This window comes from Clavelina lepadiformis, chromosome 2 (genome assembly GCF_947623445.1).
Source record: "Clavelina lepadiformis chromosome 2, kaClaLepa1.1, whole genome shotgun sequence".
In the NCBI taxonomy this organism is placed as follows: Eukaryota; Metazoa; Chordata; class Ascidiacea; order Aplousobranchia; family Clavelinidae; genus Clavelina; species Clavelina lepadiformis.
Window position 1 is genome coordinate 8796311 of NC_135241.1, and position 16530 is coordinate 8812840.

The window sequence follows — 16530 nt, forward strand, 5'->3', positions numbered from 1 at the left end:
CTTTATTTTTTATTAAAATTCTGTATTTACAATTCAGTTTAATTTAGAAGTACCCAAAATTGTCCAAGTGTCTATACAAACTATCACATAGGCCTATAAAATACATGATTCTTTTCTGAAGAAGGTCTAGTTACTCTAGTAGCTCGTTATACAAGTATAGGAAATAAGGCAAGAAGTTGAACTGGTGATAAAAAGCTTGATGCGTACAGTTAGGCTATAGTTTTGACCTTGACTATTGACGTGAACTGAAATATATACTAATTGTAAGATTTATGTTTCCAGATAGCATAAACCTCTGTTATACAATTTCAGCAGTCTCGTATTTTCCTAACGCTTATTTTCATTCTGTATTCTTCTATTGCCAGCTGAGTGCAGTCATATGACAATATCCTATACTAGCCTGCTGTTAAACTAATAAGTAAGCTGATATAACTCGGACGAATCTGTGCGTTACCCGTATAATGTATATCTTTTTGCGACATTGCTTTGCGCAAATAGGTAACTAGCTAAATATCGTTCTATAATTCTCTTCACCCGCTAAATAGTCTGACATAACGTTGTGCAAATATTTGCGAAAACCTCGGTTGTGAGATGCGCAGCAACACTAAACATGCTGATAATACAACTATGGTTTATAATCAGCAAGGGTTGCTGTAAACTGCTTCACGAATTTGCAGATGGAGCGTTTCCCGTCGTTCGTTATAAACTGCTGGCGGATTGTTGTATGTTGTCATTCATTGACCTATTAAGTTCTCATCCGTTTCACCAGCAGCCCATGGTAACCAGCGCATTAATTACTGTTAAAAGATTTATTATAATGAAAGTTTAACCCTTTTATTTTCTGAAATACATTTCTGTAATAAAATTTCGAATTAAAGATTTAACAGCCTATAGGTTGTTAAATGTCGCAAATGTTAACGTGTCGTAATGTTGTATACAAACTGAGCATGCAAATCAGCCGCAGCTGTTTATATCACGGAAACGGGTTTACCTATAAATCAACTATAAAAGATACGGACTTTTTCGCAACCGCTACTACTCCATCTCTTCTCTAACGTATTTATTTCGCTTAACAATTAAGCAACTTTTATTATTATTATTCGTCGATCGATGTCGCTCAAAGTCTAAGCAAGTTAACTGAAAGAAACTCTGGTTTGCCGCACCTATATTGAACATGTCTAAACTAATATAAGAAAATAACTTACTTCATATTGTTACATGAGACATCAATTACAGGAAAGATCATGCAAGCGTTTTTGTATTTGATTACAGAATTGTGATATACTGGATGCAAATGTTAAACCAACACCAGAGAAAAAGACTACGGCAATAACGGCGATAGTTAGTAGTCTTTTTTACGTAACTTAGTCTCTACTCTATAGCATATGTACACTGTACAATATACTGACTTCCCTGTTGTTTGGTTTTAAGAATAAAAAGGATTAGCTACAAAACAATATTACTGTGTTCGTCATAAAGTAGAGTTGTAAAATTAGTGAGTAAACTCACCAAAATTATTATTTTTGCTTTTATGAATGATTTGTTGGCGCTCTAAATGATTGATATGAATAGGTTAACTGTGACAATTACAAATATTGACAATTATGATTTGATTTTTTATTTTAGGAGTAAATTTGTAGTTAATTATGAAAAGGTTTTGTTTTAGTTAAAGGGTACATGTGACGATACGCAAGGAATACAAATCCGTTCTTCATTTCTTATCTTCTCCAGTGAGTTTAATCATCATCATACTGGCTCTCAAAGAGTAGTTTGCTTCATCATGCCATGTCCTCCACTGAATACCTAAACAATCTCCTCCTTCGCAGTTGGTCAAGTTTGCCCGGCTGATATAAGGTCCGTTCAAGTTTGAATCAGCGCAAGCTCGGTACCACCAACCGCTTTTATGAAGACTGGCACAGTTTTCAAATGCTGTTAATTGGCCGTTTATAATAATTAATAAAACATCATATCTCGGCTACGGTGATTCAACTCGTATCTATGCAATATATAGGGATAGTTTTCATACATTGTCCTTCATAAAGACATGGCCTACAGCTATCGTTGTCCAAATCTCGAGTTCCAAAACGAGACAGATACAAATTTCTTGAACCGTCGTCAGCATTGCCGCGTAAACCATCTCCAGCCGTTCCTTCGTAACGTCCAAATCTTTAAAACAGCAAAAAAACTCAGTTTGCAGTGCCTCTTATGTAAGTGCAAATGGCTATGGTTGACGCAGTTATACGACTATTTGCACCATAATTCATTAAACTTATATATACCTATAGGCTAGTTATACCTAACGCTGTAGTAATCTCTGGAACTGCTTAATCTAAATCCTTCGTATTCAGCATAGGCCCTTTCGTCTTCCCAGTCCAAGAGAACGACATGCAGACGATAGCTATCTTGGTTGGTCATCTGATGAATTTTTTCGTTGCCCAACCAAAACTCTCCACTTAAATCTCCAAAGCCTGCCACAGGAAATGACCCACAACACCGGTTAAGTCTATGAACCTTGAGAGTATTTATAACATTTAAAGCATTTATTTACCCAATGTGTAGTCATCCCATTCTCGATCAAAATTAACACTTCCATCTCGGCGTCTTTGTATTACAGTCCAGCCACCGCCGTAATACGTTTGCTCGCAATACACGTTGAAAGAATCTCTTGCCTGCCATGGATGAATGGAATAGATCCCCGAAACGTCATAACCCATTTGAAAGAGCTCTTGACAGTCTGAATACAAGGACATCACTAAGTGCTAGGCTACACTGCAACGGTTGCAGTGTCGCAAATTGAAATTTTTTTATAATTTGAAAACGAGAAAAAATGACATATGTTCTTTCAAATCGTGCTTTGCTTACAATAGAAATATAGAAAATAAAATAGCAAGTGACTATATTTCACCACAAGCATATACATCCAAGAACCAATGGTTTATGACAGGCCTTTTAGGTTAGGAGAAAAAACGTGCAAAAGTTGATGCTGTTTACTAAAGCTTGAATTGAGACTAAATTTAGATTAGAAAGAATGTTTCCTTACGCTATAGATTTCAGTTAGCAGGTCTATTGTCTTTTTGTGATAACTCTCAGGCTCGATTACCAAAGCTACGGGAAATGGAGTAGTGACAGGCAATAATATATAATGATCAAGTAACAACTAAATGCTTATCAAACTGATAAAATGGAATAGCCTACTGCAAAACAAGGTATAGCAAAACTTTTGTTAGAATTTGTCATTAGTAAAATTCTGTTTCTTCAGTATAAGATTTTCTTGCTACTTGCTGCAACTCTCAGTAAAGCTAGTTGGATATTAGATTTTTAAGGTAGATATAGCCTAATTTGACTCGATTTACTTCCAATGTGTACGATATATAGCCTAACATGTTAAATATATGTTGTATAAATGATACCAAATAAGTCGGCTATTTGCGTTGACCAAATAGCCAGCATCTACACGGGTCGCTATTTTTTCTCATTTTAAAGAACAGCACTTGTCTTAGCTGAGTCATTGTAAGGATTTTTCTAAAGATTGTCAACAAAATAAACTCTGTGGACAAGTCAAACAAAAATTTAAAACACTTTTGTGATCGTTTCAATTGAACATGAAAACAAAAATATTGGCTTCTCGAAGAATATTGACTAGAATGGCTATAGCTAAGTTGCCTTTTTGGAAATATTTCAAATCAATTCAGCAATCACGACGAAAGGTCTTAAAATTCCAAAATCTACAACAACAGTGTTCAGAAAGGTGATGTTCAAACTATAGTGTCAATGATATGGGGTCAGCATTCTGGTGTACCTTCATAAGTGTATAAGAATTCGAAAATCGATTAATCATTGTATTCTGCTATATTTCCAGATCCTCCATTTATTTTAGAGAAAGCGTTTTCTTATTGGCGTGTATTCTAAACGCTCGTTACCTAAGCTATACGCAGGGTTGCCATACCGTCCTTATTTCTAAGATTTGTCCTTATTTTAAAGGTCCATATCTTAGAAAATATGTTTGTCCTTTTTTTCTAAGAAATGTCCTTATTTTTTGGGCATTTTGACACCTTTGGTATACCATTCTGCACCAAAGAGATACCAAAATTAAGAACATGCAGATAGTGTCTCGTTTTTTTTTTAGAAACGTTGGTTGCTTTCTCCTGTTGTGCACTGTTTAAGCTGGTATTCGTCTTTCGTTTCCTAGTCGTCCTTATTTTTGAGTTGAGACCGATGGCAACCCTGGCTATACGCTTCGAAAGATGACGTCAAAAGCGAACTTAAAGCGCAAATCTTGCTTAAATCCTTGTCGGTGGGAACACGTGCGTATTTACGATAAGGAAAGCGAGAAACAAAGTAAATTCATTTTCATTTGACGAAAATAACCTTTTATCAGCCCCAATCAATTCCATGAAAGCCGAGTCGGCCAAATAAAATACCAATAGCATTAAGTAACAACGTTTTCTACACAACTAAGGTTTTTCGGTTGAAGCTTATAAATGCATTTGTAAACATTGTTTTTTCAACTGAAGGAACTACTATTGGTTACTTCTACAAACTTATTTAAAATTAAGTTTTTTTTTAATTTGTTTAGATTATCATGCTATCAGTTTTGTTTCTTATTTCGTTTAATTTATTTTGTTGAGGATGTTCTTTGTTACTTCCCCGAATTACAGTGATGAGGGCATAAACAAATTTCTCATGTCCGAAATATTTTTTCCTTGTCAGTGAATGAACCTTGTTTAATTGCTTCTCATACCAGCACGTAAGCAGTTGGAGGATCGATCCATCACCATCACGATCAGCAGATTGGTCACGTTCAACATGCCTGGTGACTTTCGTTCAAATACGAAAAAAAGAAGTATGTTATAAAGTAAGCGATAACCAGAAATCTAACCGTTATCGTAGCAATTCGTCAGCGAGAAGTTTTGGAAGATTGCTTTGGAAAGGTTTAAGCGTTTCTATAAAGTAAGCTAGCTCATTGCGATGACAAAACACTGATAGATGGGTCAAATTTGGTACTCAATAATAACGTTTATAATAAAGCTACTTGGGCTCAATAGCAATTTATAGGTAAAGTCAGTAAAGCAACGGTCAGAAAGTGAAATGTTTATAAACACTAAAACAACAATTCAATATTTCAGATCTGCAATCTGTGGTAACCTTTAACTTAAATCAAAATTGTCTAAAATTGAAGTGTAATAGTGACTAATGTAATCTATGACGTGTCGTGCCGCACATCTTTACAACTTGCTTGACGGCAGAAACCTTGTTCAAGTTAATAGGATTATGTGTGACCACAAAGCGAATAAGTGACGAACTCTAAGTATAAACTATTTGTTTTAGAAACCAGCATTGTGTGACTGGTGCACTCATCAAAACAATGACAGTAATGGCTAATTTCTTACTCGCTAATTTCCAAATTCTTTTTGTTACATCGAACTTGCAAAGGGAATCAAATCGATTCAATGTTCACCTTTTTGTCGCCGCAAAGAAAACATATTCTTTTTTTGTATTTGACAATTGCAATTTATTTGTTTTTTGTAAAGTATCCTTTTTTGCAAATAATGGCGTTACATGTGATGCTGTTGCGCAACTGTGCTTTCACAAAAACATTCCGGCCACCTTGCATTGAAGTGAGGCTTCTTCAAAAAATTACAAATTGCGTAATTCAAGATCTGCTTACGAAACCAATTCATTAATAATTATCGAAGTGAAAAACAATTCGAGACACAACTGTGAAGTACAACGTTAGAGTAAAACTTTGACAGGCACTAACTTTTTTCAGTTTTGTGAAATCACGACTTTGATTCATGCACATGTCTCGTTTACGTTTGAAGTAAAATCGTTACGGTTGAGACATCAGGTGCAACTAATCACGTCACTGACGTTTTTTCTTTTTGTGGCCACTTGAAGAAAAGTCAGTTTTCTTGTTGTAAATTTATTAGTCAACCAGTTGTGTTCCACTTCGCGGACACACGCACAACAAAGTGGCTATAACGTCTAGTCAATAAGCTGTATGAGTTATTGATGATGTGTTTATAACATGTTAAACCAGGTTATAACAGAGAATACAAAACCAGAGGAGAGAGAACAATACCTTATGCCTTTGCACCTTTGTATGAACGTTTGGAAGATGCTGTAAGAAGTGCTACAAATTAAATGACCGCTTTGTTTCTCACCAAGGTTTGAAATGCAAAGTGACGTGAAGTATTTAGTAATTGAAGTGCTGACGTAAATGGTAAGATAGAATCATAACCACATTTGTGAGTCATGTGAAAGTCCTTACAAAACGTTTTCACGATGCAACATACTTCGCGTTTTTTTGCCCAATGCGCTGTAAGTTAACACCAGCCGCGTTAAAATTATTTATGACTTTAAAGTATTAAAGTTATGGTAATTCTGCATATTGCATGATATTATCGAAATTATTACGTTCTTATTGCTGCATATATTCTGGTGTGGCATGATTTTTTTTTATAATAGTCAGTTGTAAAGCACCTAAGAACATGGAAAATGAAATTAAAAGTGACAAAAGTTTGAGATAGGAATCATAGGACCTTTTATTACATAGATAGATAATCAATTTTTGGATGATCGGTTGCTGATGGTATGTACCATCTGTAACATGTATGGATACTCAGGTAACCTTCATAAACTGTTAGATTTTAACGCGCCACCGGGAATGAAGGGTGTCAACAGCTTTTAAGCATTTTCGCTGTCGGTGATACAATCAGCTTAAAAGGAACGGATTCAATCACGTGCAGTGTCCTAAAAGTTATTGCTGATTTGGCTTCGGAGATAAAAAGGTTTTTAAGCATTCTTGCTTTACAAATAAAGTAAATGGAGTTTTAACAGTAAGACAAAAATAATATTTGTTAATAATAAGAATAGTTCAGAATAGTGTGGCAATCTTTGACGAGAACAAGATCAGTACCATGAAGGATAACCTATTATTTAGTTACGATGTAGCCCATGCAAAATATACGTTTATGTGTATAAAGATATTATTAAGCTTCGATATGAACATCGCCAAGCACGCCAAACCTATAAATTTAACCACAATTAAAACCGTTTTCGAAGAAAGTATAACGACGAACAATTCAGACTGCATCATTTTATTCATTTCGAACCCAGGACACAGGGCAATTAGCGAGATAAAATTGTGGTGGTACGACAAAAAATTATACCCAACGGTGGTTGGAGATTTTATAGGTGAGTAGAAATAGTCAGTACGGAAAAGGCGCAGAGCGGTTTAAAATCGTTGGTCTGAGTCTGTATAAAGAATTGCTTAATTATAGTATTTACTCAACACTAATTTTGCCAACAGTGAATTTTACTATTTATAGGTTGATAGAAATTTAAGTAAAACAAATCTTTGTGTGTTTCTCATGCACCGTCATAATGGAACTTTCTGCCATTTGGCGCTACGGATTTGGTATAGCTTTTAGTGTTTTGGTTAGTAGATAATATATTTTTGACACCAATCTATTATATTTGTTCTGTGGACAGGCCATTACAGTAACGTACGTGACATCATCTACTAATAAAATATCCAAATTAACCGTAATATTACGACGACATGAAACATACCAGCAAGCCGAGTATTTTGCAAAGCTCTTTGGAAGCTCGAAACCGTTTTTATTTTTTTGCTCAGTACAAAATAACTAAGATTTAACACAGCATTTCCGAAGTATGTCTACTGTCTAGTCGCTTGACTGGATAGTCTTGCCAAGCAATTAACGAAATTGTAACCGACTAACCAAAATCTACTTGTGGTGTAAAGGCAGCACGATTTCCTTATGATGGCATATCTTAGTTTGGATAGTATTTTCGTTAGTTGTGGACGGCAAATATATCTTTTCCCAGTAGCATAAGGCTTAAACTAAACCATTAAGCGCATTACATGGTATTAATGTGTCAATTTTGACGTCATTTCATTCCTCAAAGCGTCATCAACGTTAAAAAAGTACAGTTTAGCAGAAATTTCCTGTCTGTAACTGCAAACTGTCCAACCATGTTGTTTTACCAGCTGCGTGCTAATGAATTTGGGTAAAAATGGTGAATAATTCAAAATTAATTTCCTAACTGAGTGATAATGTTTACTTTGCGAAACATAGTGCTAAACGCTTTGTTTTGAAATAACAAGAAGAAATAGGCAATTTTCTCCAATAAATCGTACAATGCTTTGCTTATCAATCTATACACTAATCACCGCTTTCATCCCATATCAAACTGGCTAAGTTATCAAAATATCATAAAATGGCAATATGTTTACGAACAGCAAACAGGATAAATTTAATTGCATTCACGTTCATGAAAAAAATAATGGTTTTCCCATTTTAGCTATACTTACTCCATTATGAGCTTTCAGACCCAGCCATATTAGGTTGGGTGTGCCAACTGTAGCTTGGCATTAGCTATAAAGGAGTATGTGCAAACAAAACTTTGGAGTTTTAAGATTTGGAGAAACTTAACCTTGGATTTGCATGCTAAGTAGGATTCACGATAAAAAAACTACAGACGAAAATGTTTATGAAATAGGTTTGTATCACACGCGAATACCATGATTTATTAAATGTCATGACACAACATAAAAGGTTATTTTAAAATCACACTTCAATGAAACAGATTCTTTACCCGCGCCATGGCAAAAGGGAATAAGTAAAGCTCTCTTAACTCCAAATCACACACACAAACATAATCATTAATTCAAAATTATTAGAAAAAATCAATTATGACTGGGAATTCTGATTAAGCTTGGTAACGTCAAGTGCATACCAGTGCAGACACGGCATTTCGAAAACCGATGTAAAATTCATTAACCTCGATATGTTTTGTTGTAAAAGTTATGTTGATATTTGATAAGAGTTGGTAGTAGCCTATATAGAGTTTGTCAAAACACATGTTTGCTGACCAATCTCAATTCCTTTCTCAAAGCCCGATTGTCTAAATTTATGTATTTATATCCAAGAGGGAAACGTTGATTTCTGTTTAAGGTGGTTTCCTACAACAAAATGGTACTTACGTGAAGAGATTTGTTTGTTTCTTTTAAATAAATGTCATTCGAAATTATCATTACTACGCGGCCGCCATAACATCCAGAGATACAGTAAATCAGGAGCTACTTTTTGTTGGTTATTTTGTTTTGGAAAAAACCCAAAATTAAAAGACTATTTCTGAAGAATTATTAAGGTGTTGCTTGTGACACGCTGCGATTTACGCACAATTAACCACAAAATTTTCTCCTCCCTTGCAAAAGGCAAATGAATGAAAATACCTGTGTTACTTCTGCGAAATGGTGTAGCCCTAGGCAAAATTATCTTAACCTTTATCACGATTAAAGGCAATAACTTTGCCTAATTACAAGACGCACGATTAGGAAAATGGAGACCTCATAAGCACAAGCTGAGTCCAATTTCGCTGAAATACAGCGAGGGTGTGTCAATAAAAACGTGGGCTGTTTTAACCGTACATGATTACCCGCATATCAAAAGAGACTAAAGGGAAATTTAGTCTCCCAAATTTATCACCCATGCTTCAGTTTCTGACTAAAAATCATAAATTGAGGTAATCTTTATGCGGATTTTCAAGTATAGTGTATAGCTATAATAAGGCACGGCGTTCATATCAAAAAAATAGTGACGTTTAAATAATTTCTTAACTTCCGCAAAATTCAAGTGAACCTGTTTATTACATGGCTTTATTCCCCCAGGTAAAACAAAGACCAGCCTGCATATGGCAAAAAAAGTAAATTACCTTGTGGGATCTGATAAAATCGATATTAAGCTAAATTGATATCGCTTATCGCATTTCTGGTGACGCATTTTAACTTTTGCCTTTATCGCTGCCGATTGCCATAAAGGAGTAAAACGCTGTCGTTTTTCTTCCATTTTTGCTTTTGCTTTGGACCTGCAACCTGCAAGCTGCAACGCAATTGCGGTCATATTTGGCCACAAAACCGATTAAATATATTTGTTAAGAAGTCGAAATCCGGTAGTTGGTTCTATTAGATCTGCTATAATTGGTGGTATGATATTGTTTTAGGGTTTCAAACTTTGCTGAGTATTCTTTTAACTTTTGAGATATTAGGAACTGAATTTCATACCTGTAATGGAAAACGTCACAATACGTGGTTATGTGGAATACCGAACGCCTTTCTGCAGTCCTTTTCTTTGTCACAAACCGGGTATCAACCAAGGCGGAAAATTCAACAATGTTAGTGAGGGAATTGCTTTATGGGAATGTATGCCGGACGCTTGCCGCCAGAAGCTGAATGGATTTCTCGTAGTCGTGGCGACGTTGGCGGTTTTTACAACTATTTTCAACGCTATTATGATTGTGATCAACTGTACACCGGACACACGTAGAATGCTGCGCCGCAACCCTACTATGCAAAATTACTCTACCTACGTCATTTCATTAGCGTGTGCCGATCTATTGATGGGAGCCGTTGTTCTGCCTTTAATTGCTCTGTATTTTTACATGGAGATCGTCACCGTTAGAAAATCTTCATTCGTCGAGGAATGGATAATTACCAAAGTTGTTAGGGAAAATGTACCTAGTCAGGTTATTATGGGGCGTTTTAAAGAAGTTTTTGCAACAGCTAATACAAATCAAGAAATATCTTCAATTGACATTCCTGCAACAATGAATCTCCTAACCACGTGTTTGGGTACGGTGTTCTTAATCACCCTAATTGTGTCGTTATACACAATCGCAGCAGCGAGTGCGGATCGATTCTACGTTTCTACCAAAGCAGTCACCAATCGCTCCATTTCGTTGTCAAGGTATGTCGATTTTACTTTTGACATGTAATTATTTGGAGTTACTTGAAGACATAATCCCAAGTCGTATTAACACGGCGGGCGCCGTTTTCCAATGATCGTTTATGCTAAATATATTAGGGTTCATCCCTTTCCTAACGCAGCAGGAATAATTCAAACCACAAATTAAGAATTCTATATACTAAGTTATAACTATACTATTTTCAAAATTTCTTACACTTCATTCAGTACTGTTGTTCATACTATAACCCAAATTCATAAATTATTTTAACATATTGCATTTATTGACAAACGATAATTTTTGCGCTTCGACTTGTTGTATATAGCGGGATAAATCCTTGGTATAGGTTTAGGCCTATTTAACAGGTATAGGAAAACTTACGCGTTATCGCTAAATATTTGAACCTTACAATTACTACATAATAACTTTGCAGACAACAAAAAGTAGCTATTTTGATGGTTGTTGAAACTAGAAAAATGCTATAAGATCAAATTGGCACGGAAATTCTGTTAAACAATTTTGACCACCATCTCTTTCTGACTTGGTGAACCATAGATACCATAGACAATTTTGTGATCATATATAGACCCTTACTTTAAAGTATATCTAAAGAATTCGTATTTTTTACAGTTCGTCGTTCAGAAGATCGAGTAGTTTCGTTCAATCCGAGCGATGTTGCACACAAAACGTAAACCGCTCCACTTTTGTTGTCATATTTATTTGGATAGCGGCGATATCTGTTTCAGTGGCTGGAGCCATTACTCATGGGAATCATTTCCACACTGTTGGACATGTTTTTGTTATTCCATCTGTCAGTGAGGAGTATGCAACTGACTTGCAGTGGTATGATAAGCATACAAAATAGGCGCAATAAAAAAAGTTTTCTCACATTTAACACATTCGATAACTATGAGCTACAGTTTCTGTGCGTAAGCTAATATGTGAACTTTTGTTAAAATTAAATTATGATACATCTTAACGTTATTGCATGACGTTCACTTTGTGCTTTTTTGCAGGTATTTCATTGCATTTTCAATTCCTCTAGCTTTGACTTGGGTATTTAGTGTTCTATTGTACGTTACGTTATGGAAAAGAAAAAGCAAGTTTAAAAATTCGTCGAAAACCTATTCACAAAAATGTGCAAAACGAAATCGGCGTAAGACGGACTTAGATCAAGAAATATCAGTCGCGCACACCAGTCGCTACAGCAATACTGAAACACCGGTGGTTACCGAGCCCATGATGTATAACAGCTCCGATCCAACAACACAACGTGGAAGTAAACTTTCAGAAACCTTATCCAATACGGAAGGCACAGAAAAATGTACAAATAACCGTACATCGCCTACCAGTAACTTCCTTCAACTGTCACTCAACATCGCTGAGGCTGCTCGCCCGGATTTCGGAAACAAAAAACGGCCAAACAGCTTTGATTCCTCGTTCCGAATTCCAAACTTTTATCAACAGGCTTCAGAAAACAACAATAACCAGTTAAATAAGAACAACGAACAAGAAGCTGTTCTCCTAATCCAACCAAGAAGTTATGTGATGAAATCAAGTTTGAATGAGATCAACAAGGCGGCCGAAGGGCCCCCAGCCGGTTATGTTGCCAAAAGAATCTTATGTCGACGGAGCTGGAGTGGATATTCGAGTGAAACGGATTTTAAACCTGACTCAATCAAACAAGTTTCAAAGCCTTCACCAAAACTACCGCGACGTTGGCAAAGCTTAAAGACTGCGACCACTCCTAGCACACCAATTACAAGCTCAGGTTTAGATCGCAAGTGTGACACCACTCGGCACTCGCGATCAACTACAAGGGTGCGACGAAAGTCATCAATTTTTCGCGCACGAGAACTAATACGACCGAATTCTTACGAGTCAAATATTGCAAAAACTCTGCTTGCTGTCGTAGTAACGTTTAGCTTCGCTATTGTTCCTTTTTTAATTATATCATCACAAATATCCACAACCCCGGAAAATAAAACAATGTCAAAAATAAACGGTGAAGTGTCCGCGTTGACAGTGGTTTTAACTATTTTAATTTCGAATAGCTTTTGGAATTGTTTCATATATGGAGCACGCATGCCGTATTTTAGACCAGCTATTATTCGAGTTTTTCGAAAATTGACTGGAAATCAAACCGGACCATCTTGCTGTCGAATAATGCGCCGAAAACTTAGTTTAACTAGTAGTTCTATCAGAAAAGAGACCACGAATCGACCAAGTAGCTTGTTTTGGCACCCGTCTCAGCATATTTAATAGTTTTTTTGCTAGATATATAAAAAGCAGCTCCAACACTGTTCTTGTGCTACTTGTACTCTGTTGTATATTTTATGCTGTCGTTTTTTTTCAATTGTTTTGGGAGAAATTTGTTGTACTAAATATATTTCTATGTATTTCATACTGTTCAGCCCCCATTGTGTTAACTCGTTTTTTTCGCGATTTCGTTTTGTACATAGTTTATTGAATTTACATGTGTAACAGAATATGGACGACACTGTTTACTGCATAGTTCAAGTATAGTAATCGCAATTCATATGATAATCACGATGTTTTTCATTTTAATTTTAGTGCCTCCAAACATATTTAATTTAAGCATGTACTGTATAGCCTGCAGCTGATTAGACGTCAGCGAATGACGCTTCTGATGTTACATATCAGAATGGCGTGTTTTCAGATTAGTTTAAATTAAATAAATGTTGGTACCAAATAAAAATTCACTTTTACCATTTGGTGGTGTTTCGGGTTGTGGAAAGGCAGTTGTAGTGGGCACGGAAAGCGATAATCCTCCACTTTGTGCCAGGTCATGAATCCAATTTTCCAACTGCGATAGTCTCCTTGTAGTCTTTACAACACTTGTCTCCATATCACTAATTCTGCTTGTAAGGGTGTTTTCCGTTTGCGACGATGAAGTCTCCGCCTTGGATTGTTCACCATTGGACCGACTAAGGGAAGCAACAAGGTTCTCTAGAGTTTGAATTCTTCCGAGGCAATCTCTCGACTGAAAAAAGTTGATATCACAAACGTTCTTTACTTTTAGGTATTAAATTACCACATTGTGTGAACCTTTAAAAACATGACTTTTTTAACAATCTGGTGTAGGTGCTAATGATATGACGTTAGCTATATTGGGATTATGACAAATAATGTAGTCTAGATGTTTCCGTTTTTTACAAAGTAGAGAAATTTCAACAACATCTGACAAATTCCTGACTCATATTATGAATCCAGTAAATACATTTTTTTTCAAAACAGCAAATCTATGATCTTTAAATGAATAATGAATATCGTATTGATAAGCTTACTCGTCGATCAATTGCTTGCCTGCTTGAGCGCAACTCGTTGTTTTGTGAACTCAACATGACGTTTTGTTCACGAATAATTTCAGCAAGCTCGTTAGCTTCCTGAAAAAATTGAATGCGAATACTAATTCAAAGTGATTTACCAGTTTCCTCGGTACTGGTATGCAAAATTCACATTAACTTAACAAAACACGACACGTTTCAATATCGAAGTCCGTGGTCCAACCGCAACTTTCCCCCAGTGGGTTGCAAATTTAAAGGTTTACAACAAACAATCAGACTTAGGCATCAACACTCACAGGATGTGTTTTCCATCTAACAAACCGAACACCCAATTTTGCTTATTCTTGTTGGGTTTCATCGTTTGAATGCACTATATTTAAACTTTATAAAACAAGATCTGGCTCTGAAAGTTTTATGGAATGACCGTTGAAATTGCGAAAAAATAGCTTTTGCATAATTATATAACTGTTTACCAAACAAAACTAGGGAAAAATCCTTTACAAATTACCTTCGCTTGTCTCTTTAGGATTGCATTTTGCCTCGTTAAACGCGCAAGGGTAGTGTTTAATTGGCGAACGGTAGAATCAAGCTCGAGCATGGTTGACGTGACGTCAGGGGGCACAGGATTTATATTCATCAAAGTTATAGGAATGGTTCGCACAAGCTCATCAACCTGAATTTACAACGGATGAAACTGTTTTGTTAAAGACGTGTTAACAATTACATGCAAATATTTTACCCTTCCAAAATACTGTTACGGTTACACTCATGCACAGAAGCATCTAAAATACTCAAAGAAATAAAATCCTGATTCAGAAATATATTGGTTAATAATCAGGTTGGCAAGGCACGAAAGGTTTTATTTATCAATTAATGTATAAAGGTTTTCTCTAGCTTCTAGTTTTTTTTAGGCAACCTCTTCAGCCTTCGATGTTATAAGATTTTGACTTTCAGTGAGCGTTGCTTTGAGCTCTCCTATTGCTTCATCAACAATTTCCTCGACGTGATGACTAGAATTGTGTTGTAATTCATTAAAAAATGACTCAACCAAGAAAGCGGAGATATTTGGATGCACATTAGAAGTAACAGCTTGGTTGGAAGACAACAGTTCCTCCAATTCTGAAAGTTTTCCTGAGATCCAAATTATACTGCCGTTTATATAACTTACAAGAACAATATTATAAATTCCATTACAAAACGAAAAAAGAGCATAATAGAATTTAGCTTGTTGAACCTAATTCATGAAGCAAGTCATCTTTTTACTGAAATGAAATCATTGGCAGCAAATTTATAGTAGAGTAAAGCCAATATCGGTTACAGATTACAAATGCCTATTAAAAACAAAATTTGTAAGAATTGGGTTTTGTAATAATACTTACCTTTCATGGAAAGTTCTACTTTTCCCAAACGCCTTTTAAGTTTACACGTATCTGGACACGCTGATTTTGTCTGAATGTATTAAATAAAAGTGTAAGTACAACTCTAGATGACTAGTACCTCCATTACAACAAGCTACACACAGCTATTAAAACCGCTTGTCTTTGAGCCTACTATATATGTTCTTATAGAGGCTACCTTATTTTTTTTCTTTATGGCTCTTCCGCCAGCATTGGCGCTAGGAGACAAATCTGTTGATGGATCAGATCTGCCAGGAAGGGCACTTGTCTTTAATAAGTAAACTATGAAAATCTCGATTACAATTACAACAAATTGTCTATGCATATTCTTCTAGCAGTTGTTTTAGTGCGAAGCCTGAGCGTCACTACATTTGCTGACAATTAACTGGAACACTGGACGAAAGCAAGACCGCATTGGCTTATAATTTACACCAATTTTTGAAATATTTGGAAAGTGTAATATTGTGCAAAGAATACCGGAAGCAATTGTTGAACAAACACACGTTTCAGTACCTTTTCTATAAGATTGTTGGTCGCATATAAAGGTAGGCGATAACCAATAAACCAATAACGACGTTTCCTCAATAGGCCTTGGCGCTATTTTTATTCCTACTTTAGCGTTCCAGTGAAATCGAATAAAACTAGACAGGCTATGTTTTCAAGTATAGATTAATAGGTGGGGAAAATGTCTGGCCCAATTTCCAGGGTATCACAAAACCTAATCACAATACAGTGTAAGTGTGCTTGCTGGATCACAGCTTATGTGAATCAATAGATTGTTCATGCAAATTTTTCAAATATGCAAATACAAATTGACAACTTTTATAGACGAATTTGACTGTTCATAAATTACCTTTTAATACTGTAGGCTAACTATAAAGCAATGTTGAAATGCCCATTTCGATTTCGATAAAGTGTAGCATGGTTTCTAGATCTTGCGTGCTGATGCTCACTTTAATTTTAATGGTCGGCAAACTCAGTGTAAACCTTTTGAATGGGTAACATTTTGGCGTTACCAACTGCACCAAACAGTGTACTTTGCACCGGCCACAACC

The 16530-nt window shown here is 35.8% G+C and overlaps 2 protein-coding genes across 2 annotated transcripts; one reads left to right on the forward strand and one right to left on the reverse strand.

Moving 5' to 3' along the window:
* Positions 1 to 1242: 1242 nt before the first annotated feature.
* Positions 1243 to 15902, reverse strand: LOC143447510 (uncharacterized). The gene is made up of 10 exons (XM_076947658.1): positions 15654 to 15902; positions 15458 to 15527; positions 14995 to 15209; positions 14587 to 14751; positions 14079 to 14177; positions 13501 to 13774; positions 2549 to 2734; positions 2297 to 2468; positions 2027 to 2166; positions 1243 to 1929 (listed from the first exon to the last, which is right to left on the reverse strand). Exons 1-10 carry the CDS (start codon positions 15798 to 15800, stop codon positions 1712 to 1714), a joined length of 1686 nt encoding a protein of 561 aa, XP_076803773.1. The 5' UTR covers positions 15801 to 15902; the 3' UTR covers positions 1243 to 1711.
* Positions 6857 to 13505, forward strand: LOC143447509 (uncharacterized). The gene is made up of 4 exons (XM_076947657.1): positions 6857 to 7440; positions 10068 to 10772; positions 11401 to 11613; positions 11787 to 13505. The coding sequence occupies exons 2-4, from the start codon at positions 10096 to 10098 to the stop codon at positions 13030 to 13032; spliced, it is 2136 nt and encodes a 711-aa protein (XP_076803772.1). The 5' UTR covers positions 6857 to 7440; positions 10068 to 10095; the 3' UTR covers positions 13033 to 13505.
* Positions 15903 to 16530: the final 628 nt, after the last annotated feature.